At 37.1% G+C, this 23,837-nt stretch overlaps 2 protein-coding genes across 3 annotated transcripts; one reads left to right on the plus strand and one right to left on the minus strand.

Annotated features, from left to right (window-relative positions):
* The first annotated feature begins 2,596 nt into the window (after positions 1–2,596).
* Positions 2,597–11,255, plus strand: gpr173 (G protein-coupled receptor 173). Its single transcript, XM_053504888.1, has 2 exons — positions 2,597–3,612; positions 7,519–11,255. Exon 2 carries the CDS (start codon positions 7,764–7,766, stop codon positions 8,925–8,927), a length of 1,164 nt encoding a protein of 387 aa, XP_053360863.1. The 5' UTR covers positions 2,597–3,612; positions 7,519–7,763; the 3' UTR covers positions 8,928–11,255.
* Positions 11,256–14,711: 3,456 nt separating this feature from the next.
* On the minus strand, positions 14,712–17,977 carry suv39h1a (SUV39H1 histone lysine methyltransferase a). 2 transcript variants are annotated; one of them, XM_053504554.1, is made up of 6 exons: positions 17,732–17,977; positions 17,338–17,483; positions 16,514–17,173; positions 15,807–15,951; positions 15,341–15,433; positions 14,712–15,212 (listed from the first exon to the last, which is right to left on the minus strand). In XM_053504554.1, the coding sequence occupies exons 1-6, from the start codon at positions 17,748–17,750 to the stop codon at positions 15,079–15,081; spliced, it is 1,197 nt and encodes a 398-aa protein (XP_053360529.1). In that variant the 5' UTR covers positions 17,751–17,977; the 3' UTR covers positions 14,712–15,078. The 2 variants fall into 2 exon arrangements, with proteins under 2 accessions (XP_053360529.1, XP_053360528.1); XM_053504553.1 differs by having other exon boundaries at positions 15,341–15,470; positions 15,805–15,951; positions 17,732–17,972.
* Between the last annotated feature and the right edge of the window lie 5,860 nt (positions 17,978–23,837).

Genomic DNA, 23,837 nt, shown 5'->3' on the forward strand with positions numbered 1-23,837 from the left:
CTGATAGTGCACTACAAGGCACAGTCTATCTATGATGATATTAAATTGATTATAACATCTTTTACAACATTATTAATACCCCCATCCCCCACAAAAAAAGGTCAATTTGCTTAAACACATGAATTGTATTACTCTTAAACTCATGGCTATATAAATATACAAAATTATGCAATTTTGAAATGTTCCAATCCAAAATAAACAGCAGCACTTATTTGTAGTTTTATATTTTAATTATTTTTCAAACCAGTTAAATACTAACATAATTAAAATATATGTGTGTATTTCACACATTTTTACTACATTATATTTTATATATTTTATATTTCACACACTCTAATATATTGGTTGACTACATTTAGCTTTAATTATGTTGTGCATACACCATGGCATTGTTTCAACAACCTTATGCAACATCACAACCTTTTCTGCCCAGAGCTGCATTAATTTTTGGCTGAAATCTTGTTCTAATGGCAAGAGAATAAACCACTGTATAAAGGTTTCTCCTTCACATCCCAAAGACTGGGGCTAAGGTCAGGGCACTGGTGATCAATTCATATGTAAAAAAATATTTCTTATGCTCCTAGAACTACTCATTCACTATTTGAGCCTGGTGAATCTTGTTTTTTTCATGCTGGAATATACCCATGTCATTAAAAAAGAACAAATTGCATTAATGGGATGACCTTGTCTTTCAGTACATTCAGGTAGTAAGCTGACTTTATTTTACTGCTACATAACTTTGCTGAGCCTATACCTGAAAAATTGCCTCAGAGGCTTGAACAGAAGGCACTATGGATGCCTCGTTTCATGGGCTTCCCTTCTTACTCTAACATGCCAAACACGCTGAACTTGGGTCAATCCAGACTCATCTGTCCACAAGTAATTTTTTCACTGGTCCAAGGTCCAATCTTTATGGTCCCTAGCAAATTGAAACCTTGTGTTCGCATTTCACTGTGTGTGGTAATTGGTTCACTATTAAAATTAGCTGTGATTATTACTCTCATTTTTTTTACTGCAACTTAACTAACTTACTTAAACTTACTTAAACTTACTTAACTTTTAGTTTTTAATTAGGCATTTAAGTGATCTCCAAATTGGAGACACTTATTAACCCAAATCCTGTAATCTCAGCAAACTGTTTTGTTTTCTTTGCTTGTTGCTAACTTTTAAAATTTGGTCAGTTATTGGGTTAAAATTATGTAAATATAAATGGTATAACTGTAAATGATAATCATTATAATCATTATCATAATTATATACATCATCATAAACACTAATAGCAAAAAAAAAATATTTTATAACACTAAAAGTCTCTTCACATTATTATGTAGCTCACATCACTACAGTGTTTTTCTCTGGGAGGGATAGTGAGTGAATAAGGAAGCTCATCATTGCTCTGTACTTTTATCTGCATAATATTTTTTTTATCTTTTTGAATTGCTAAGTATGACCTGTATATGCTTACTGGTATAACAACGCCTCAAACATTTTTTCTTTATTATAAATACATAGATTTACCTTAAGAATCACAAATAATAAAGTATGTATGCAAGGTGCCAGAGTATGGTGTACATATCCACAACTTTATCACTGGGCTCACATGCTAGAACAAAAAACGTAACAGCTTTACTTTGCAGATCACAATGGAGGCTGCTTGTGAGGACATCGCAGTGGACACATGCAGGTGGTTGTGCCATGCAAAAACAAACAAAAAATCAAATAAATTATCCACTTTTCATTTCAAGACAAAATAGTCTATCAGGTGTAAAGTTGAGGTTCGACTGACAGGAGTAAACTGTAAATAGATAAGAAGTTAATTTTAGTTTTCTTTTAGATGATATTTTAGGTTTTATTTAGTTTTATTAGTTTGCAGTTTGCATAACATTCTTCCATTGACTGTATTCTTCTGTTTCACATTATTGTTAAAGAGCATACTATAAAGACAAAATTTCCTTTTTTAATTGGTTTTATTTATTCATTTATTCATATTCATTTATTAGATTTGACTGTAATACGATATTTTTTTGGGGCTACAGTGGTGCTTGACATTGTAGATTGAGCAAATGTCTTAGTGATAAAAAATGCAACTCTGCATGCTGACTCCATTCTTTAGCCTTTTGGAATTTGGTCTTGATTGAATAAAAAATGTACATATTCAATTGTGACTCTTAAGTTAAACATATTGAAAAAGTTATTATGCCTTTTGCTAGTAACTGGTGAACTATGTGGTGAACTTTTTTAAGTGTGTACTCAATCCATTCAAAATATGGCATACATATTTCTTTCAAGAAACAGGATGGCTCTTATCGAGCTGTTAAAGAATGAAGAATGCTTCTAAAGTTCTAAGAGCCTACCAATGTTAAACACTACGTCCAGAGGATTTTTTTTTACACAAGACTATTAGACCATTATATGTTTTGATCACTCAGGTCCAGTTTTCGGCTGTTCTTTGCTGTTATAATAAACTCCACTCGAGGCGATATTGCCGAACTTTCTCGAGTTACTTTCGGCATTTTCCGTAAAAAAGCCGAACGAGAGCCGAACTAATGCCGAAGCTCGTTTTCTTATTCACTGTTGAGGAAAGAGAAGAGCCTTTCGTCAATGTCCATCTTTTGCACATTTCCTGATAATATTTTGCTGTTGAGGACCATGACGCATTTCCATATTTGACATACTGCGACCTACTACATTATATATGTATTTTTTTTAAATCCAAGACAGTATGTGGCGTGTATATGTGTTTTAAATAGGGCGCCTGCTTGCGCGGTGTAGCCTCCACATCCACACACAGGAGGAGGAGGATGAGTGCATTGGGCGAAAGGACAACGACCACAGCGCTGGAGACGCGGGGATGCTGAACTCACCACACAGATTAAACCCGTTACAAGACGAACTATGTGGATGTCGCTTTGGATGGCGGAGGAAAACGGCTTCAGCTCCGGTTGAATTTTCGGGATGAAAATGAAGCCTGTGGGGAAGCATCATCTCGAGCTGGAATGCTATTAGCGAGCGCCAAGGCGTTATGAAGCCAGTGCTGCGTACCTCAACATGACACTGCCGCCTGTCACGGGATTTTACATTAGACTACCATAAAAGCGAAATATAGACTAACAGTCTGGCAGTGCCCATGTATTTATTTAATTCTACAACAGTGCGATGGGAATATACGGCTGAGGCTTAGGCTAGCGTTTATGGAAAACCCGAAGACATGACATGCACACGAAAAAAAAGGAAACGACATTTTTTGCTTTTTAAATCCCGTGTTTACATAAGCTAACGAGCCGCTGGCTAAACAACGGGGCTGGCTGTTCGACACGAAACAGGTTTTTCGTTATTTTCCCCCAGACGTAATCATTTTGTTTATTAATTCGTTTTTCCCCATGCATCTTAAAATTTTCCGGTTCTGTTACTGGTAAACGAGTTGACAGTCGATGCTGGATGGCAGATTTGGATTCACGTTTGATTCTCGGAGCAAGGTGTGCCGTTTGGAAAAGAACAATTTTTGCATCTTTTGTGTGTTTTTTGTTTTTCTTGACAACTGCAACAAGCTCCCGTTCAGGCCTGCTGTCCAAGCCAAAGCCATTGTGTTGAGGACAAACTGGAGATTTCCAGGTAGAATCTCCATCTCGGCCTCACATTCATCAGTGTTTTCTGCAAATTGACATGAAACAAATAAATTAATTAATTCATAGATCGAGGCTAATTAGGGTAACCTTTTAACCTGTATATTATTATGTTACATTTGGGGGATGGTCTTAACCCTTCAAGGATAGACACAGTAGCCTCATGTCTTGTCGCATAGCCTGTGTTGTGATAGAAGGTAACTGCGAATAAGTGGAATTGTTATTTCAGCCTGATACGCACACGGTTACTGTATTGTGCACCTGGATAAAGGAGGCCCATTGAGCTCCACAAATCTGAATTACACTTTAGACGCGTATACAGGTCGTTTGCACTTTTGCGTAGGCATTTGGACGCATTAGCGCTGCCTGCTTTTTTCATCGCCAGCTCTGAGAAATGAATCATTTTAATCATATTCAGCTCCGAATAAATTCGAGCGGCAGCAGCCGCAGGTTGGACGCACGATAGAAACTCGGCGTAAATGTGTAAATGGCGCATCAAGCGCAATGCCCACACACATACACCAAGATACAGCAAAATGGCCTAATGAGTTTTTTTCACCATTTTGTAGCCCATCGGTAGGTAGGTATGGGACAGTGGGAGTGATTGTGTCTGCTTTTGGTTGGTGAATTCCGTGTCGCCTGCTCCTCCCATAGTGAGAGCTGTTAGCCGCACTCTTTCTGCTGTTGCTATCCAGCCTTTAACTGTAGCGCGGCCTCCTGCCTCCATAGCGACTTAACACCGGTCCATCCGACTCCTCCCTGAAGCGACACACGCTTTTATGTGGTATAACTACTAAAATTACAGTCTAACCAGACTACACAGCCACATTGGCACAAGTACCTGTGTGTTTGCGGGGATGACGCGTTATGGCGCGGCTACGAGCAAGAACCGAATGCCCATTAATAAACTGCATGTTTTGCTAATGGTTTGAATATTACATATTATTACAATTAGTAACGTGTCTATGTTTCCTCTTACTCCTGTTTAGAGAAGAATTAAACGAAATCTTAACGTACCTAGACGTGTTTTGAGGTTGAAAAAAAAAAACCTTTTCAGTGAAGTAATATATTGAATATTTAATATGATTGTTGAACAATAATACATTAATTCCTCAATTAAAACCATTAAGGCTATTCATTTTTATTTATATATATATATATACAGTTGTGTTGATATGAACTAAAGGAATAAAGGAATTATTGATAGATTCATTGAAGTCTACATAACCATGTGACAAAATGCTTTATTGTCAAAACTGGAGTCTAGGTTTTTTTTTTTGGTGGATTAAACTTAAGTCCAAAAGTACTTTGTTTTTTATACCCCAGATATACATTAAAAAGAAAATATTTGTAAGGGAAGAAACAGAAATAGGAGAAGAACTTACTTTAAAGAACAAGAGACTGGTTTCTGTCCGAATTTGAGGAATGGCATCCACACCCTAGGCATCATCATACACTCTTAGAAGGGCAGAAGAAAGGCCAGACATAGATCCCTTAAAAGTTCCTCTGGGAGAACATTGAAAGGTTCCCAGAAGAGCTCTAACTGTTAGATGTATAAATTGAACTCATTTAGCAAGCCAAGAACCTGTAACTGTCCAAAGAGTACACTAAGAACCCTTTTTGCTAAAGATGTAGGGGTTTATCACAAGTAAGATCACAAATGTGGTAATGCATCATGACATGATAATTCCATGTAACAGATTGCTATTCACAACTGTATGCTTCCTTTAATATCTTTACTATTCCTTTAATATAAAATATTTTATCTGAAAACATACTTTTATTAATATGCGGTATGAAAGCCATAACATTACATGCTTTATTGAAAATATTTTGTTAAGGATATAAAGAACATTTAGAGCTATGCGTTCATTTATGATACAAGTTTGATCATTACTGTTTACATTATCCTATTTTCATCTTGCATTAGCTAAATAGCAGGGGTGAATATTTATCACCTGTCTATTTCAGACTAATATTGTTTTCTTTAACATAACTGATAATTTCAGGTAATGCTAAATGACTAATCTGCCACTACAGAAAAACAAAACATCACTCTTTTTTCCTATGGTAACTGATTGCCTCTGATGAGCAATCCCTCCCACCTCGCTTTAGCACATACAAATTCGAAAGCATTAAGTTGTACGAAGACACACCACACCACACACGCACACACACTGCACGAGGCAGAAGGACCCTGTAGCTTAGCAACAAGCTGCTGTAATTGCTGTAACAGAAGTACATTAATATGACTGCTCTAAAACAATAGGTTATTCTCTGTCCTTTTGGTGTATGACACTCTTATAATCACATAATAATCACATGAGGTAAAATCTGGTAGACATCAATGGAAATGGACAGTGTAGGCAAAAAGTAATATTAGTAAACATCAGAATCAGTATACAGTAGCATTCCTTCAATTCTAGATGCATTTTACTGTTCCTCTTTTTCCCTGTTATATCTTGACATCTAGCTACAACTTGACAGTTTCTCAGTCTCAGTGTAGATCATGAGTGATTAGCCCTGCATCCCCGCCATCACTATCTCTCTTTCCTGCTTCCCATTCCTCTGCCTCTCTCTTTCCACAGAGATACCCACATGCAGCACACAAAACTTGATGTTAGGTGTTGTAGCCTAGCAACAAGTGAGGTAATCACTGTGACAGACTAGTTGCTGGCATGCCATGTTGCATGTGGTGGGAACAGCTGATCTGCTCTGTGCAGAGAGCAAGGCAGATGATGTTCCTCAGCATGGTACAGCAGCTGCTTAATGGAGTCCTGCTTCTCCCTTTTAGGAACCTATTGATTGACTTGTGTTTACAACTGACATGTACGAATCAAATGTGTAGCTTATGATCCCCTAGATTTTGCACAGACATTATATTCTGGTTTTAACCTTTTCTGTTTTGGGTATACCCCTAAAATAAAGTTTACAAAATATTTGAGAGTCTATATCCTATTTTAAGTAAACTGTGCTGAAGTCTGGCAGTGCTATTTGTCATCCATATTTTTCTTGTTCCTCTTCCTGACCTCCTTTTTGTTTGGCAGGAATTAATTCTGGCTAATTTTGGCAGTGCATCAAAGTTGCACTAAAAACGGTCAACAGGCTTACCTGATTTAGGTGTATTTAAAGCTGAAACAAGACAAAATCACAGATTGAGAAGAGAGCCGCATGGCAAAAATATAAACAAATAATTTATGGATAAGCAAATAAAACATGATGCTACGTATACATACATGTGCTCTGTTTTTGCATGTAAATGAATTATTTTTTTTTTATTAATTATCTAGTTTCGCAGTACTGGAATAGGTCTAGAGGAGATGAATAAAGCTTAGGGGTTAGGGGTTATGTGCTCCAGAGTAATACACATTACAATACACACCAATCACTTATATAAGAGAATGGTCCAAATCACTAAAAGGCCACCAGTAAGGAGTTAAGGCAAGGTATGGGCCCCAGGGATGCAGCGTAGACCCGATTTGTGCTGATTTGAAATAGAAAATGTTTGGTAAAGAAATTTAGAAAATCATTAAGAACTATTACCTTATATAATGAAGGGTAACTGCCTGGGAGGGCAGGGTACTCATCTAGCAGTCAGGTAAATATACCAGTATGTTTATTTTGCTCATTCATCATACAAATTGTATGTCATCCATCGAGCATTTTTTCTATTAGAATATTAACGACATAATTACCTTAGCATATTATCAATGTAGTCATCAAAATAATCTTGAAAAAATGAGGCTTTCAGCCCATAAGAATAATGTTGTGAGAGATGTATTTGTGCAGTATTTATACATTGAAAATGGTTATTTGAATGTTAAATAGATTACTAGGAGACTATGTAATTATAACAAATTTATATTTGAACATTAATAATTTACTTTGCTCATAGGTGTTGTGGGTAGTCAGGAGGAGAGACATTTTTGAAAGGGAGCACCAAAGAGAACTGCAAAATGAGGCAATGCAGAACCAGCTTCTCCTGTTCCTTGTGAGACAACAAATAGAGGCCACCACGTGGACGAAAGACAGCCTAACCGGAGGAGGTGGAGGAGGAGGAGGAGGTGGAGGAGGTGACAGTAAAGGAGGTGTTGGTTCTAAAGGAGTGGACAACGCTCTACAATCAGAGCAGCAAGAGGTATGGCCAACGGAAACGATAGTGGTGATGGGTCCCACAACCCACTGGCAGCAGTTGTGGCTACTACAGGTGGCACAGTGAATGGCGAGCCTTCCTCAGCTGTGTCTACCTACATCAAGCTTGTCCTGCTAGGGTTGATCATATGCATCAGCCTTGTGGGCAACCTGGTGGTATCTTTGCTAGTCTTAAAGGACAGAACCCTACACAAGGCCCCATACTATTTCTTGTTGGATCTTTGCTTGGCTGACACAATTCGGTCAGCAGTCTGCTTCCCCTTTGTACTGGTATCCATCAAGAATGGCTCAACCTGGACTTACAGCGTACTCAGCTGCAAGGTGGTGGCTTTTATGGCTGTATTGTTCTGCTTCCATGCAGCCTTTATGCTGTTCTGCATTAGTGTGACCCGGTACATGGCCATTGCCCACCATCGGTTCTACTCTAAGCGCATGACCTTCTGGACATGTGTTGCCGTTGTGTGTATGGTCTGGACACTGTCAGTTGCTATGGCCTTTCCACCTGTATTTGATGTGGGTACCTATAAGTTCATCCGTGAAGAAGATCAGTGCATTTTTGAGCACCGTTACTTTAAGGCCAATGACACACTGGGATTCATGCTTATGCTGGCTGTGCTTATCCTAGCCACTCACGTGGTCTACATGAAGCTCTTGCTCTTCGAGTACAAGCACCGCAAGATGAAGCCCGTCCAGATGGTACCCGCCATCAGCCAAAACTGGACCTTTCATGGGCCTGGAGCCACTGGCCAGGCAGCAGCCAATTGGATTGCAGGTTTCGGCCGAGGCCCAATGCCACCTACCCTGTTGGGTATCAGGCAGAACTTGCACAACCAGAACCGACGGCTTCTAGGCATGGAGGAGTTCAAGGCAGAGAAGCAGCTTGGCAGGATGTTTTACGTAATCACCCTGTTTTTTCTGGTGCTTTGGTCACCATATATTGTGGCCTGTTACTGGCGGGTTTTTGTGAAAGCATGTACCATCCCACACCGGTACCTCTCCACTACGGTGTGGATGAGTTTTGCCCAAGCAGGGGTAAACCCCATTATCTGCTTTTTCCTTAACAAGGACCTCAAAAAGGGTCTGCTGGCCCACTTGCCTCCCTGTTGTAGAACTAAACCTCAACTACCCCGTGAGCCTTACTGTGTCATGTAAAGACAAGTGTTTATTTATTTCTGTTTTCAATTTTGTTTATTTATCTTTGGGTGGGTCTCAATTGGACAGTACATATGGTTTAAAAGTTGTTTGAAGACGGAGGCATCTTTTGTTGTAAGGTTAGGAAGGTCATGGGGAAAAACTTCTGCTATCATCGAAATGTCTTCTTTTTTTTTGCTGTGAAGGAAAAGGGTTCAGGGCTAAAATGCGAGGCACTAAATCAAATACAATTATGTTTTGAGGAAATCGTGCTATTTACTATAGCCTTTGACGATGCTATCATTCTACAGACAAAAACTGTTTTCATAACAAACCAGTTGTTGGTAATGAGTGTATAAGTGTACTGTCAGAAATGCGAATGATCTGTGAAAATAATTAAACATGACATTAACATTACTTCACCAATTCAGTGATCATGTACCTTTAGGCTTTAAAGCTTAACTTGGGCACAGCCATTTCTATTTAAAATTATAACTGCTTATATTACAGTGCAAAAAGTGCATATACTATAGTAAAAAAAAAAACAAGCATGTATTAAATTTTAAAGTGCCAAGGGCCAAAAAACTCTTGAGAGTTGAAATGCAAATTTAGTGTGGTGCAAATTTTGAACATGACAGGTTTAAATATTTCCTGTTCACACTTCTTCTGGAGGTTTGACATATGGAACAGAATGATACTATACCTGAGAACAAGTTAGAGATTAATCTTTGAAGTTTTATCCAATAGACTGTAATCACATTTGCACTTGCTCTCATTTTTCATGATTTACCATACCATTTTTATAAATTACTTTCCACTGTTGAAAGTTGCTTAAGGGTGAAAATGAGTTCCCATATGCTGTGGCTGCTCACGCCGTGAGTCATAAGATGATATAAAAACAGAAACCTTAAAACTGCAAAGTCTATTTAACACTACTCACCATTTTTTGAAAGCATTTAAAAATGTTGTCTGCTTTTGATGTTCTCGAAAAAAAGTCCCCTAATTTTAATGAATGTACTAAAAGTACTGAAAACTGACATGTTACTGAATTGAACTGTCTTTTTACCTAAGCCTTTATGATGTTTATGAGTACAAAATGGCAATGTACTTAAATCCAATTTAATGTCATATCACTGAGTGCATAACAGTTTTATTCAATTTATTATTAAATTCTGCAATGTTCTATTATAAGACAATAGAAGTGACACCCAAGAAGTTGACAAGTTAGCAAATATTCAGCATAAAAAATATGTGTAATTAACATGCACTGCAAAATAGGAAACAGATGTATTCAAATGATATTTATGTGAACAGCAACATTTTAATGAAAAAAAAAATCTGATTTTATATCGTTCCTTATATTAAATAAGGTTTCAAAACTAGTCTATGTATTTGGAAAGTTCAGAAAGATTTTTCAATGAATTGGCTTAATAATAATATTTTGTATACAACTTTAGAAAGTGTTGATCAGTGAAATGGTTTATTTATTTATTTTTTTGTGGGGAGTTCATGTGGTGGAATGCTGATTGGTGGAATGATGTAGACAGACATGGTGATTGTAATATTAAGCTGAATGTTACTAAGGGCAGAACAATTGACTTCAATGAGGTAGTCAGGTTCGGCTTGGGATTGTCTAATTCCTTCCTGCTTCAAATTTTTTTGAAAGATCAAATAAAAAAAATACAGAATATCAGAAAAATGAATGACATATACAGGACTGTGCAGGACTGTCTTGATCCACCCAGAATTTCTTCATATTTTTGCTTCCAGCGAGCCAGACTTTCTTAATTTTTTAATGTAGTATTGAGGTATAGTTTGTTTGTTTTTTTCAGCCAACTTAAGGCATGACCCAGTGAAAAACAGAGGCAGATGATCAGGCAGTTGATCAGTAAACTGGTGATGCCGAATGCTGAGTGGTTGAAACAGAAGAGAGGGGAAATGAGGTTGCTGCTGAGGTTGTTAAAATGAACAACACATTTTTTATTTGTATCCTTAAGCACTTTGCAGCTTGTTATAGTAAAATATTTTTTCTTGTTCCTTTAGTTTAATCTACATAATTTAATTTAACATGAAGAAAGGTTGGGTGGCTCAAGACTATGGCACACTGCTGTACACCAAGAGCTAAATCCACCTACCCACAAATACTTAAGTGGGGAGATTTTTTTATTGTTATTTGCATCTATTGCCTTAGCCTATTATGATGGTTTAATATGACTGATATAAGGAAGATCTGACAGCTCTATGCCTCTAAAGACTTTTTGGAAGGGTGGGGGGAATGCAGGGGCAAAAAAAAAAAAAACAACAACACTGTGTCTTTGATGACTATTGAAGGACATTCTTCACTCCCCGTCACAACCATACAAACTGAGGTCAAGAGGAAAAAATGCATCAAAAGGGCACTAAACTAGCTGGAAACTAATTGCCAAATTGTGTCACTAATGTGTACAGTTTTGCACAGCTCAATGGAAAGACTTGAATTCCAAAACTTGATTTCCAAGTGGAATGGAACTTCCTTCATCCTTGTGGAATTCTTTAAGACATTTTTGGGTTTTGTTTTTGTTTCCTTCTTCTTATCTTTGAGGGTGGAAAAAGGATGCAGGTGAAGGTTGGTGGTATTGTGTGTATTCATATGTTAAAAGGATGAGAAAAAAAAAGAACAAGTGCTCATATTAGTGTTTGGAAGGGAGGGCATGTGGGTGGGTGAAAAGGGAGTGATTTTTTTGTAACAAGCAAAAATGCCTGGTAGAACATTTTTAGTTGCTTCAGGCATTCTATCTTTTGTAAAATAACTGTGACCTCTGTGTGATTTCCTGTGTATTATATGGACTATGGACTAATGTCAAACTGGGGGGAGGGTACAGGATTGACTCTTGGTTATCATCTTTTTACCACGCATGTGTGAGTGATTGTTTATGCCAAGTATGAATGTGGGAGAGGGCTTGGGAAAAGGGGGGAGGGACTGCTAGGGAAAAGCCACATCAAGCATGGTATGGTCAGAGATGGACAGCCTAATGAAAAATGTCACTCCTACTGTTGATCAAGTTAATGTTCCCTTGCCAATACATGTTTCTTTCACATGGATATGTTCTACTGGTCACATAAGTAAGTTCAAAAGAAAACTGCACAGTGAAACATTTTCGAGATATTAAAAAATAATGTATTTTAAAAAACATTTTAGACACAACACCTTAACTCAGTAAATTAAGCCAAAATGCAATTAACAAACACTTACCTAAAACAATCATCTGCTCTCCATTTAAAGAGGGTTTTTATAAAACAATAGGACTATTATTAACTGATATTCCTGCTAAATAGGCAATGATTCTTAAAATACCACAAAGCTCCAGGAAAGGTATCAAAAGTGGTAGTTTCGTGACTGGCCAGTGTATATGAATCATATGAAATAATTGCTTAAAGCATGAAGCTTAATCCAGGATGTGACATTTATGGTTGTTTCAAGGCTTTAAACTGCACTTTCCCCGCACCTATTATCTCTAATTGTCTGCCAATTTCATGTTCTTACTGGTTAGTAGAAATAAACAAAAGACTAATTGAAATGCAAATTAATAGAGAGGATTATTTTTTACAAAAGGTTATTTATAGTCTTCAAAGCTGCTTAAATTAAACAGAGTTAATGCAAAGTTTGTGAACGGTTTAAACGTACTCTGGGTGTAAATTACCAGAATGACTCACTATTATGATTCACTTTCAGTCTAGGAGTGAGTTCAGCGTGTCTCTTTCGAGACTTGGTCTGTTGCCCAAAATATGTTGGATTTTTTACATGAACATTTTCAGGACAAATAACAAAAAAACAAACAAACTAACAAATGCTGACCATGGTGTCGACAGCTTGACAAGCTCAACTTGAGATATGACATGCATTTTGGGAAATTATATATCTCTGATTTGACTTCTAATTTAGCTAAAGTCAGCAAGTCTTCATATCAGTATGAATTAAGTGCCTGTCTTGGTTGTTTTCTTTCGAAATGTCTATTATATTAATGTCTTCACAGTTTTTTTGATTTGTCAATTGTGCCAAACAAACAAGCTCTTGTAAAAACATTTTCTTTTCGAATAACAAAAATACACTTCAAAGGGATTATAACAGCTTCTATACCACAAAGGCCAAAAAATGTGAATGAACAAATGAGACATGACAAAGAAAGAAAGAGAATGCTCGATGACACAATTGCACTGATTGAAATATTTCCTTTGATCAACTCCGGAGTCACATTTTTCATAAGCGTATGATAAATGAAAAGAAATGAGAGGGGGAAAAAATGAGTGAGAATGTCAAGTGCGATTTCAGATTCAGATATCTTGTTCTGTAAATTAAAGGGTTTTCCCCCTGACATGACAATAAAAGTTTACTTTTGTTGCATTTCGGACTGTTAATGTGGTGTAACTTTTATTCCAAGGGCAATGCATACACAACCATTGTATTTTTTTTTACCATATTACAGATGATTTGCTAAGTTATTTCATCAACAAGACTGTCACAAATAATGTTTTTTTAGATGCATTTACTGCCAAATACTTTAAAAATGTCTAATTTTAAACAATTATACAAAAAATAAGGGCACATCATATTTAGCTATTGATTAGTAGGGATGAGAAAAAGCAATACATTTTAAGCACAGTACATAGTTCTTGACTTTAAACTTTAAAGTAAACTAAAAGTATATGCTAAAAGATGCTTAAGAACCTTTGGGTTTTTCTCTTTTAAAAATGCTACTTGTCAGTTTTAGTTTTAAACATTATGTGTTTGACACAATTGTAGTCACTACATTCTGCTACGAGTTCTGGATAGTCTGGGAAAAAAAAATGTTGAGCAGTAGTGTTGGCCTACTGCATGGTAGTGGTGCAAGTTCACACAGGCCAAATAAAACAAGTCTGCAGGCTGGATTTAGCCATAGGCCTGCTGTTTGATGTTTCAGGTGCTTGAACTAAATACTTGGTGCAATTTGTCAATATACAAATGACCACCTACATGTTAAGCATTATAATACAGATACCTTCATGTTTATTAACCAAAAAAAAAATCATTATGGTGAGCACTATACAGATTGATTCTATCTTTACTAAAATCTGTTGTGCAAGCTTTTTTTTGTGAATGCAAGCAAGCTTGCAGGTAAAAATGATTCACAAACAACGAAGCTTGGGTTCATTTGCATATAAACACAGGATGCCAGGAAGACAGTGGCACCCTCTGCTGGCTATAACAGGCTTCTTTTATAACAAATATTATACACTTGAAAAATCACAATTTTGTTTTATATATTTTGCATTTTATTGAATGTTATGGTTTAAAGCATTTACAAACGCTACAGAACACACACGGGCCAAACATTGGAAAACATGTTTACACTGACGAGGTTTCTAGGTCCATCGCATAATTATGACTTTACTAAAGGGAATTAAAATTTAAATCTAAAATATTTATTCATTCATTTGTAACTATTATCTTGGTCAGGGCTGTGATGGATCGGGAAGGAGGAGTTCACCCTACATAAGACAGTCCATCACAAAGCATCACATGCAATTTAGTGTAGCTAATTTACCTTAACGAATGTAGAAATAAGAAAAATAAACGCCCAGAGAAACTATATGAGGAGACAGTAAATCAGGATTAAATTGTCAACATTTAAACTGTGAGATACCAACTGTGAGTACCTGCTGTATCATAGTGTTCCCCCCCCCCTTTTTTTTTTCTAAAATATTGCTTAAAGCAATTTCATCAATAGTCATGTAATGGACCATCATCTTATCTGGAGTGTATAACTGTCCCTGAATCAGCTCTAAAGCTACTTTAACACTGACCAGGACAAATCAGTTACTAAGAATAAATGAAGAAATAAATGTATCAATTTTAAGCATATAACGTTTTAATTAAAATATCAAATAAGCAACAGTATATAAAAACGTGGTGTAAAAATGCAAACATTAAAATCAATTAAAATAAGAGTTGAGATAGGAAAATAAATATTACAAATGCAGGCACTGTTTTGGTCAATTTAACTGGAAATTAGTTAAATGCATTATGGCTTTATTATAATGCATTATAAAGTTTATCTAAAAGGTAAGCTTTACATAAACTAACTACACAAAAGAAACGTTTATAAAGTGAATACATACAAATTGTAGTATGTAGATTTAACCTTTGAAGGCAGGACTAAAACAAGTATTTCCTGCAGCTCTTTGCTCCACACTTGCACTCCATGCGGATGGGATTGATAGGAGTGTCTGTAAGTCCCACCATGCTGAAATTAGCGTCCATCTTGGTGCTTTCTGCATCTAGCTCATCAACTGTAACACGAGGAAAGGAATAACAAAAGAATATATTTTACAAAGTGACACAAGGTCACAGTTCTCTAAATAGTGTTTGTTTTGAAATGTTGAACAAGTGCAGTGTTATGAAATGGTTCCATGCCTACTTGTCATTTTGTAGTCGAAATTGAGCTCCTCTCCTGCCCGTATTGCTCGTCTAGCAAAGAAAGCAATCCTGGGAAGCCGTTCGTCCAAGACATCTATGAAAACGTTATACACCTGCAAGTTCGGGTCACACTGCAAAACGGTAGGGAACATACTAAGATCTTCGTAGTTATATGTGGGGTACAGGGATACAACAATTTAGACATCATGCTCCAAAATAAAGGAGAAAACCTGGGCAACATGACATAATGGTATTACACTTTACACTTATTCTGTGGTAAGCTAATGGTAATTTTGAGTCATTTAAAAAAGAAAACCTAATTATGACTGATGTAAAATACCAAATGCATGATGACTTCATATAACAGAAGGTTGCCATCTGTACAAATTAGATTACCTTTGTTAAATAATTTGTACATGATTTAGCATTGTCACAGTCCGCTACAACAAACTTGGTCACACTCACACTGTGGTTAACAAAGTGGGAAATATTTCCATAGTGAGCAGCATCCACCGTAAAGACATCAACCACATAATCCAGATCAAACAAGTAGGTGACACCCTGCTGATCATAAATCTGTCCTCTTCTTTCAGCTTCCTCGGAGGTGATGACCTTAAAAAACATGCAATATGCATATCAACAGAAGGCAATGTAAGTCTAACAAGAAAAAGAGAATAAGTGTGTTAATCCTTACTGACCTTTCTTGGCATATTGTGTACAATTAATCAATTAACCAGACATTTAAAAAAACAGAATCCTGTTTCTTCTGTCAAAATGCATCTACTTACTGACTTCTGACTATGTAACCATGCACACATGAGCAAGTAAAATATAATAATAAAGTGATAAGGTTTCATGTTTCACATCCTCTCCCTCAACACAGGTTTCACTAAGTGAACATGAGGAGTCTGCAAACATGCTCCACAGAAAAACAGTGTATGCAATTTGGTCTAGCCAGTCCATTTTCCAAGCGAGGAAAAAAAGGGAGAACTGTGGGGAAAGCCAATGAGAGAACAATAGTCTGAGTTCAGGTACCTGGGAGCCTGGCTTTCTATGTTCCTCTTACAGCTTTGGTTTCTGCCAAGCTGATGGATATGATAATAATGTGCATTGTATTTTACCTTACCAAGGCAAAAAGTGTTTACCCAGTGAGCATGTGAAACTCACAACTTACCTCACCGAGGTACTCCATGACAAACGAGTTCTTGGGAATTCTTTCAAGGGTACGCACACCCCAGCCTCTCCCATTAGCTGTTTTAAAGATACACAAGTCATACTGGATACCCCTTTGCACCACTCTGTTCCTGCAGTCTATCCCACATTGGCACTGTGAGTTACATTCATAGATGGGCATCCCGGGCCTGATTTTCACCTGCATTTTGTCATTATATGCTGTGCAATTATCTGAAGCACCAGCACAGCAGCCTTTTACAGGGGCTTTAATACAGTCTGTGCATTCACAGCCTATTGCTGATTTGCTGGACTCTACACCTTCCCCAATCTTATTACTGTTGATGTACGTAAAGTTTGTAGGAGGGCCGTCCAGATCCACATCATTCCTGACGAAGATGCGTCCTTTGTGCTGACAGGCTCGGTTGAGTTCTTCTTCCCAGCGCCGCAGCTTGACATGCTGCTTGGCTCTCTGGAGGATGAAGGAAACTGCAGAGGCATTCAGCGAAGTTGAGTCCAGAGGCCTATTGGACCGAAGCAGTGCTAAACGCATGTCATGGCGGAACTGCTGGAGAAGTTTAGGGCATTTGAGATTTTTGGATGGTTCCCATGTGTTTTCTGATTCCGAGTAACCTTTCCATTTTACCAAGAAAAATTCCTGGCCCTGCGTAGTGCATGGTGCATATATGACGTAAAAAAAAAAAAAAAAGGAGAAAATGCAATATATAAATGAACAAATCTTAACTCTAATATGCAGAAATGCATTGATCAATAATAAGAATAAGAATTTGTATATTTATTTATTTCAGAGCTTTAGTTTTTGCTTACCTTAATTTTTCTATAATTACAGAGATAATCCACCACATAGTCATTGAAGTCGTCCTCAGTCACAGCCAGCTGCTTGCACACTAATCTGTATCTCCTACAAAGAGCCTGCAGCTCACCCCATGAGTATGTGCAAGACACACTGCAGTCTGCAGAGCATGAAAGTAAAATTATATAGAAATATATTAGGAAATAACTGATGCCTGTCTTATAGGAAACAATACATTGCCTTAAAAAGATCTGCCTACTGACAAAGTGTTTGTTTGTTTGTTTTTTTGACTATACCATGAAGAACCAGTGGGTTTTTTTAGTTTGTTTTTTAAGCATGATCACACACAGCCAGTGGTTTGGAACGACGTGTGTACAGTAATGATTAGACTGCAGCGCTGTCTCCTACCTTTTAAATACAGCGCCATTCCTCGTGACACAGCTCTCCTGAAACGTGGTTCAAATACGCAGAAAGTAAGCAGTTCACATTTCACTGCAGTGATTGGTTGAGACGTTGCCAAGAGGAAGCTACTCGATTCTTATTGGTCAATTACATTACTCCTTTTCTGACTGGATTGCGATAAGCTTTTTTAAACATATACTGCGCCCCAAAAAAAAAACATAAAAAAAGAGAACATTTAGGCTTGGTTAGACTAGGACGCAAGGCGGATGTCTGTATATATCGGATATATTCTCGGTTTCGTGAGAAAATAAAGACTATGAGCGTAATACATGGAACGCTTAGTCCCAGTTTGTCTTGAACGCATCTGTATAAGGAGGATAACTGCAGGCTGGAGCAATAGGCGTGCCAAAAGGTAGTGGGCGTGTCGAAAGTTTTTTAAGTGGTGAAAGGAGCTTCTGTATTGGCCAATCAGCGGTAATCCTATTTATATGTAAGTACCTTTAGTTTAGCGTGGAAGATCATGGCGGTGGTAAGGCCTGGTGTGCTCAATGTAAATATTCTTTTTTCGTCATTTAATTGTTCGTTTAATTGTTGTCGACAGCATAAATGAATGAGCAGATTGGGTGGTGTTTTTTTTTTTTTTTTTTTTACTTGAGAAGACAAGCTCTTAAACAGAGCAGCTCTGCCTCTAAATAAAATGTTTTATTGGCCTACATTGTGTCTGTTTACTAAATTAGTGCCACTTAAAAGGCTACTAAACTGTACTCCTCCTTATTGTGGTGTTCTATGAACCATATCTGTCCTTAACAGGCAATGTCAAAGTCAACTTTATTGGCAATTCTGCTACATGTACAGTGCATACATATAGAGAATCGAAATTACGTTTCTCTCAACCCTCGTTACAAATAACACTAAAAAAAAACTTAAATAAATCTGTAAGGTTTTAAAATATTGTAAGACAGTGTAATCTAATAAGAAGATTCCTGTGCTCTGAGAACAGACCACTCACCGTGCTTCCTCATGCTTTATGTGATAACACCTTCTATATCCTGTACCCAGACAAGGATACATCCAAATGGCTTTTGTCCTCTAGAATCCTTTTGTTTAATCAGGTGAATGCAAATGCATCTCCTCTCACCTGTCTGTCTCCGGGTCCCTTTATGACTGACATGTTAATGACTGGTTCTTTTGATGTTCGAGACATATCACACTCTTGGCTTTAAACTTAGCTCGGGCACACTTCTTCTTCATTTTAAACTTAACAAGCCCTAAAGGGAAGGGACAGTTTACAACACAGCCGGCTGATATGGTGAAAAAAGGAACAGTGCAATAAGAATAGTGCAAATGTGCTTATTTTAGTTGATTAAAGTGACATTATAAAGAGCAATATAAAACAGTATAAAATAACGTATAAAACAGTATGAACAACAAGAATATGTTTTTAGTTTTTATGCGCTTTTAGTAAAACTACAGAAAAACTAATGTCAGTGTAAAACATTCTAAATTACTAATTCTGTAACTTTTTTTGGTCTTGTTTAACCAATACAAAGTTAATAGTATTCTTAAAATATTAAAATTACATTAAAAAAATCTTATGAAAGGCTTGTGGTACTATATTCTTTTAAATAATTGTAATTTGATTTTGATTATGGGTTTGATACAGTTAAGGCTAGAAGGAATACAGCTGTAGCTATTGGGCATGCACACATCAATCTAACAATTTTTTTCTCTCACTATACAACAATAAAACGTTTTGTATTACAGAAAGGATTAGGTTTAGACGTAAAAAAACGATCCCACAGGTATAACAATCCATTTCATTATTAGTTTCTGGTCGGAGCTATATATCCCTTCTAGCCACAACCATGACTCAAACGCGCGAGGATGATGTCAGTAACCTGTGGCAACGCAGTAGCATGTTTAGAAAGGAATATTTGTAATATTGATATTTTACAGGAAAAGAATGGAATTTTAATATAGAGGATTATGTTGGCTGTATTACTTAAACGCATTAGAAAGAACAATAGCGTTTAATATTAGCCTTTGTGTAAAACAGGCAACTTGTGCAACCAACTATAAAGACCTTTCAGCACGCTGATTGGCCAACGCAGAAGCTCCTTTCATCAATGCGAAACCTTTCGACACACACCCAAACCTTTCGGCACGCCCCAACCTTTTGACACGCCCATTACTCCAATCTGCAGCTACCCCTGTCTCGAGCGTTCGGTGTTATGAGTGTCGTTCAAGTCAAACCGGGACTAAGTGTTCCATGTATTATACTCATTGTCTTTATTTTCTAAAGCATATAGGCCTAGTAAGCAATATTATATTTTGAAATAATGTGTTTGATTAAAATAAAACTATAAACAAAAACTGGTACTGTTGTTTTGTTATTCCCACCAGGAAAAAAAAAATCCCTAACACTGCCTCCGAGTGGTTAAGTGCTCGCCCTATCATCCGGCGATCGCTGGTTCGATTCCCAGGTGATGCTGTAACATCTCGCAGCAGGAGGTCTAGAGAGAGCAGATTGGCCGAGCTCTCTCAGAGGGGAGGGATAAGAGGTACTTAGTACTTACACACTTAATTAACACATACTTAAGAGGTACTTACACATTAATCACGCCTCTACAGCCAGTCAGCGGCTTCTGTGAGCTCACGCAAGCAGAAGGAGTGAACAGTGCTAACACACAAATATTAGTGCAGGGGAAAAAGTAAATATCCTAGAAAAGGTTATTATTATTTGGAATTTCATTGATTCAAGTAAAACTCATATATTTAAGGTTTATTACACAGGTTTATTAAAGTAAAATATATTTCAATATTTTTTGTTTTAAATTCGATGGTAATGGCCTACAGCTCATGAAAATGCAGTTTCTTAAGTTATCAAAATATCCCCTAAGAACAATAAAAAAAAAATCCACAAATTGCACTCTTGAGTTGCCAGAGATCCTTGTAACTACAGTTGTTCTCTATGAGTAAAATTACCACAAGCAGTTTTGGGTCTGAGCCTCTAAAAATGAAAATGGACTTTATATAACTAAAATAACTTTTTTGATTTGCAGTCATATGTCACACAGTATGACGGCAAATCAATCCCTGCTATATCTTTCTATCATCCAAATGAGGATAGGTTCCTTTTAATCTTTCTGTCTATTGCCATCTCAGGGAGTTTTTCCATCAGACCCTGCTAGCTCATCTGGGACAGACTGATAGTTATAGTTTATACATATTCCTTCACATCTTTTAGACTTAGTTCCATAATTATTTGATTCTTTAAAGCTGCTTTGTAGAGTATTGCTAAAACTGTTATATACTCTAAGTAAAATGTAATTGAATTGAATAACAATACAGAAATGTTGCGCTTCTAAAAATTATGTTTATTTATGCATTTAATACTTGGTCAGGGCTTCTGTGGATAAATATGTCATGGCATGGAGGCAATCAGCCTGTGGACCTGCTGATGCATTATTTCTAAACCAGGCTGGAGTTATTTTATTTGAAGGAATCTAGAATGTAAGAGAGAGTTTAACTTTTTGAATTGCAAAAAAAAAAAAGTATAAAAACACATGCAAATACATGGTGTGAAAAACTATTTGCCCCCTTCCTGATTTCTTATTCTTTTGCATGTTTGTCACACTTACAAAATTATACAGACACCTGGTTATCATGCCCATATGTGCCCATTCCAGAAGCATTAACACAGTACTGGTCTGACTCTGCTGTTATAATAGCTTCCACTCTTTGGAGATGGATTTTCACTTTTAGAACATGGTGGTGGGGAGCTGTGCTCATTAAACCAAAACAACAATCGTGAGATCAGGAACTGATTGTCGAGTGAGGAGGCACAGAGTGGTGCACAGTCAGTGTTCCAGTTCATCCCAAAGGTGTTCAGTGGGGTTGAGATCCGGCCTCTGTGCAGGATACTTGAGTACTTCCACCTTGCCAAGTCCCCTTTAGCACACCGTGTCCTACGGTTCCTCCCTTGAATGCTTACAACTTTGGTGCACGTTTGGGGAGGTCCTACACACAAATGGGTATAGACATACTGTACTTTTGGCCATATAGTTCATTAGGCCAGGGTATGTTGGCCAAAATCTTGATATGACATAAATTATATTAAAAGCTTACATGAGTGCACCTGGGGTCCTGTGCATTATCAAAACTTGATAAGATGAAAGATGAAGTGGAGAAAGAGATAATGAAAGGTATATGTAGAAGCTATGAAAATAAAATAACCTCAAAGAACAACTGAAATCTCTTTGTAACTCAACATTGATTGGAAAATAATGCGGTTGATATTATGTATTCTGGGAACAGCCTGAATTAAAGTGAGAAGACGACAACTCAGTGAGGCATCAATAAGGAATCAGCCAATATGAGCAGTGTATGGATGAGGAATATCTTGGAAACAAGTTTCGAAGATATATATATATATATATATATATATATATATATATATATATACAGTAGTATATACCCCCTTCCTGATTTCTTATTCTTTTGCATGTTTGTCACACTTAAATGTTTCTGCTCATCAAAAACCGTTAACTATTAGTCAAAGATAACATAATTGAACACAAAATGCAGTTTTTAAATGAAGGTTTACGTTATTAAGGGAGAAAAAAAAATCCAAATCTACATGGCTCTGGGTGAAAAAGTGATTGCCTCCCTTATTAAAAAATAACTTACCTGTGGTTTATCACACCTGAGTTTAATTTCTGTAGTCACCTCCAGGACTAATTACTGCCACACCTGTTTCAATCAAGAAATCACTTAAATAGGAGCTACCTGACACAGAGAAGTAGACCAAAAGCACCTCAAAAGCTAGACATCATGCTAAAATCCAAAGAAATTCAGGAACAAATGAGAACAAAAGTAATTGAGATCTATCAGTCTGGTAAAGGTTATAAAGCCATTTCTAAAGCTTTGGGACTCCAGCGAACCACAGTGAGAGCCATTATCCACAAATGGCAAAAACATGGAACAGTGGTGAACCTTCCCAGGAGTGGCCGGCCGAGAGGCCACAAAAGACCCCAGGACAACATCTAAAGAACTGCAGGCCTCACTTGCCTCAATTAAGGTCAGTGTTGATGACTCCACCATAAGAAAGAGACTGGGCAAAAACGGCCTGCATGGCAGATTTCCAAGGCGCAAACCACTTTTAAGTGAAAAGAACATTAAGGCTCATCTCAATTTTGCTAAAAAACATCTCAATGATTGCCAAGATTTTTGGGAAAATACCTTGTGGACCGACGAGACAAAAGTTAAACTTTTTGGAAGGTGCGTGTCCCGTTACATCTGGCGTAAAAGTAACACAGCATTACAGAAAAAGAACATCATACCAACAGTAAAATATGGTGGTGGTAGTGTGATGGTCTGGGGTTGTTTTGCTGCTTCAGGACCTGGAAGGCTTGCTGTGATAGATGGAACCATGAATTCTACTGTCTACCAAAAAATCCTAAAGGAGAATGTCCAGCCATCTGTTCGTCAACTCAAGCTGAAGCGATCTTGGGTGCTGCAACAGGACAATGACCCAAAACACACCAGCAAATCCACCTCTGAATGGCTGAAGAAAAACAAAATGAAGACTTTGGAGTGGTCTAGTCAAAGTCCTGACCTGAATCCTATTGAGATGTTGTGGCATGACCTTAAAAAGGCGGTTCATGCTAGAAAACCCTCAAATAAAGCTGAATTACAACAATTCTGCAAAGATGAGTGGGCCAAAATTCCTCCAGAGCGCTGTAAAAGACTCGTTGCAAGTTATCACAAACGCTTGATGGCAGTTATTGCTGTTAAGGGTGGCCCAACCAGTTATTAGTTCAGGGGGCAATTACTTTTTCACACAGGGCCATGTAGGTTTGGATTTTTTTCTCCCTAAATAATAAAAACCATCATTTAAAAACTGCATTTTGTGTTTGTGTTATCTTTGACTAATAGTTAAATGTGTTTGATGATCAGAAACATTTTGTTTGACAAACATGCAAAAGAATAAGAAATCAGGAAGGGGGCAAATAGTTTTTCACACCAATGTAACTGATGTAGAGCAAGGATGTCTTCACAAGCAAAACAGTTTCTACATAAAAAAATACTTGAAGTGTACATTAATTAATTT

The sequence above is a fragment of the Clarias gariepinus genome, chromosome 9 (genome assembly GCF_024256425.1).
Source record: "Clarias gariepinus isolate MV-2021 ecotype Netherlands chromosome 9, CGAR_prim_01v2, whole genome shotgun sequence".
In the NCBI taxonomy this organism is placed as follows: domain Eukaryota; kingdom Metazoa; phylum Chordata; class Actinopteri; order Siluriformes; family Clariidae; genus Clarias; species Clarias gariepinus.

What these genes read in the sequence shown, in the direction of transcription:
- gpr173 (XM_053504888.1), top strand. Translation starts at nt 7,764, where the DNA reads ATGGCCAACGGAAACGATAGTGGTGATGGGTCCCACAACCCACTGGCA.
- suv39h1a (XM_053504553.1), bottom strand. An exon ending in GTAATTATAGAAAAATTAAG is followed by an intron (nt 17,174 to 17,337) that starts GTAAGCAAAAAC and finishes TGCACTACGCAG; the next exon opens with GGCCAGGAATTTTTCTTGGT. An exon ending in CCCACTTTGTTAACCACAGT is followed by an intron (nt 15,471 to 15,804) that starts GTGAGTGTGACC and finishes ACCGTTTTGCAG; the next exon opens with TGTGACCCGAACTTGCAGGT.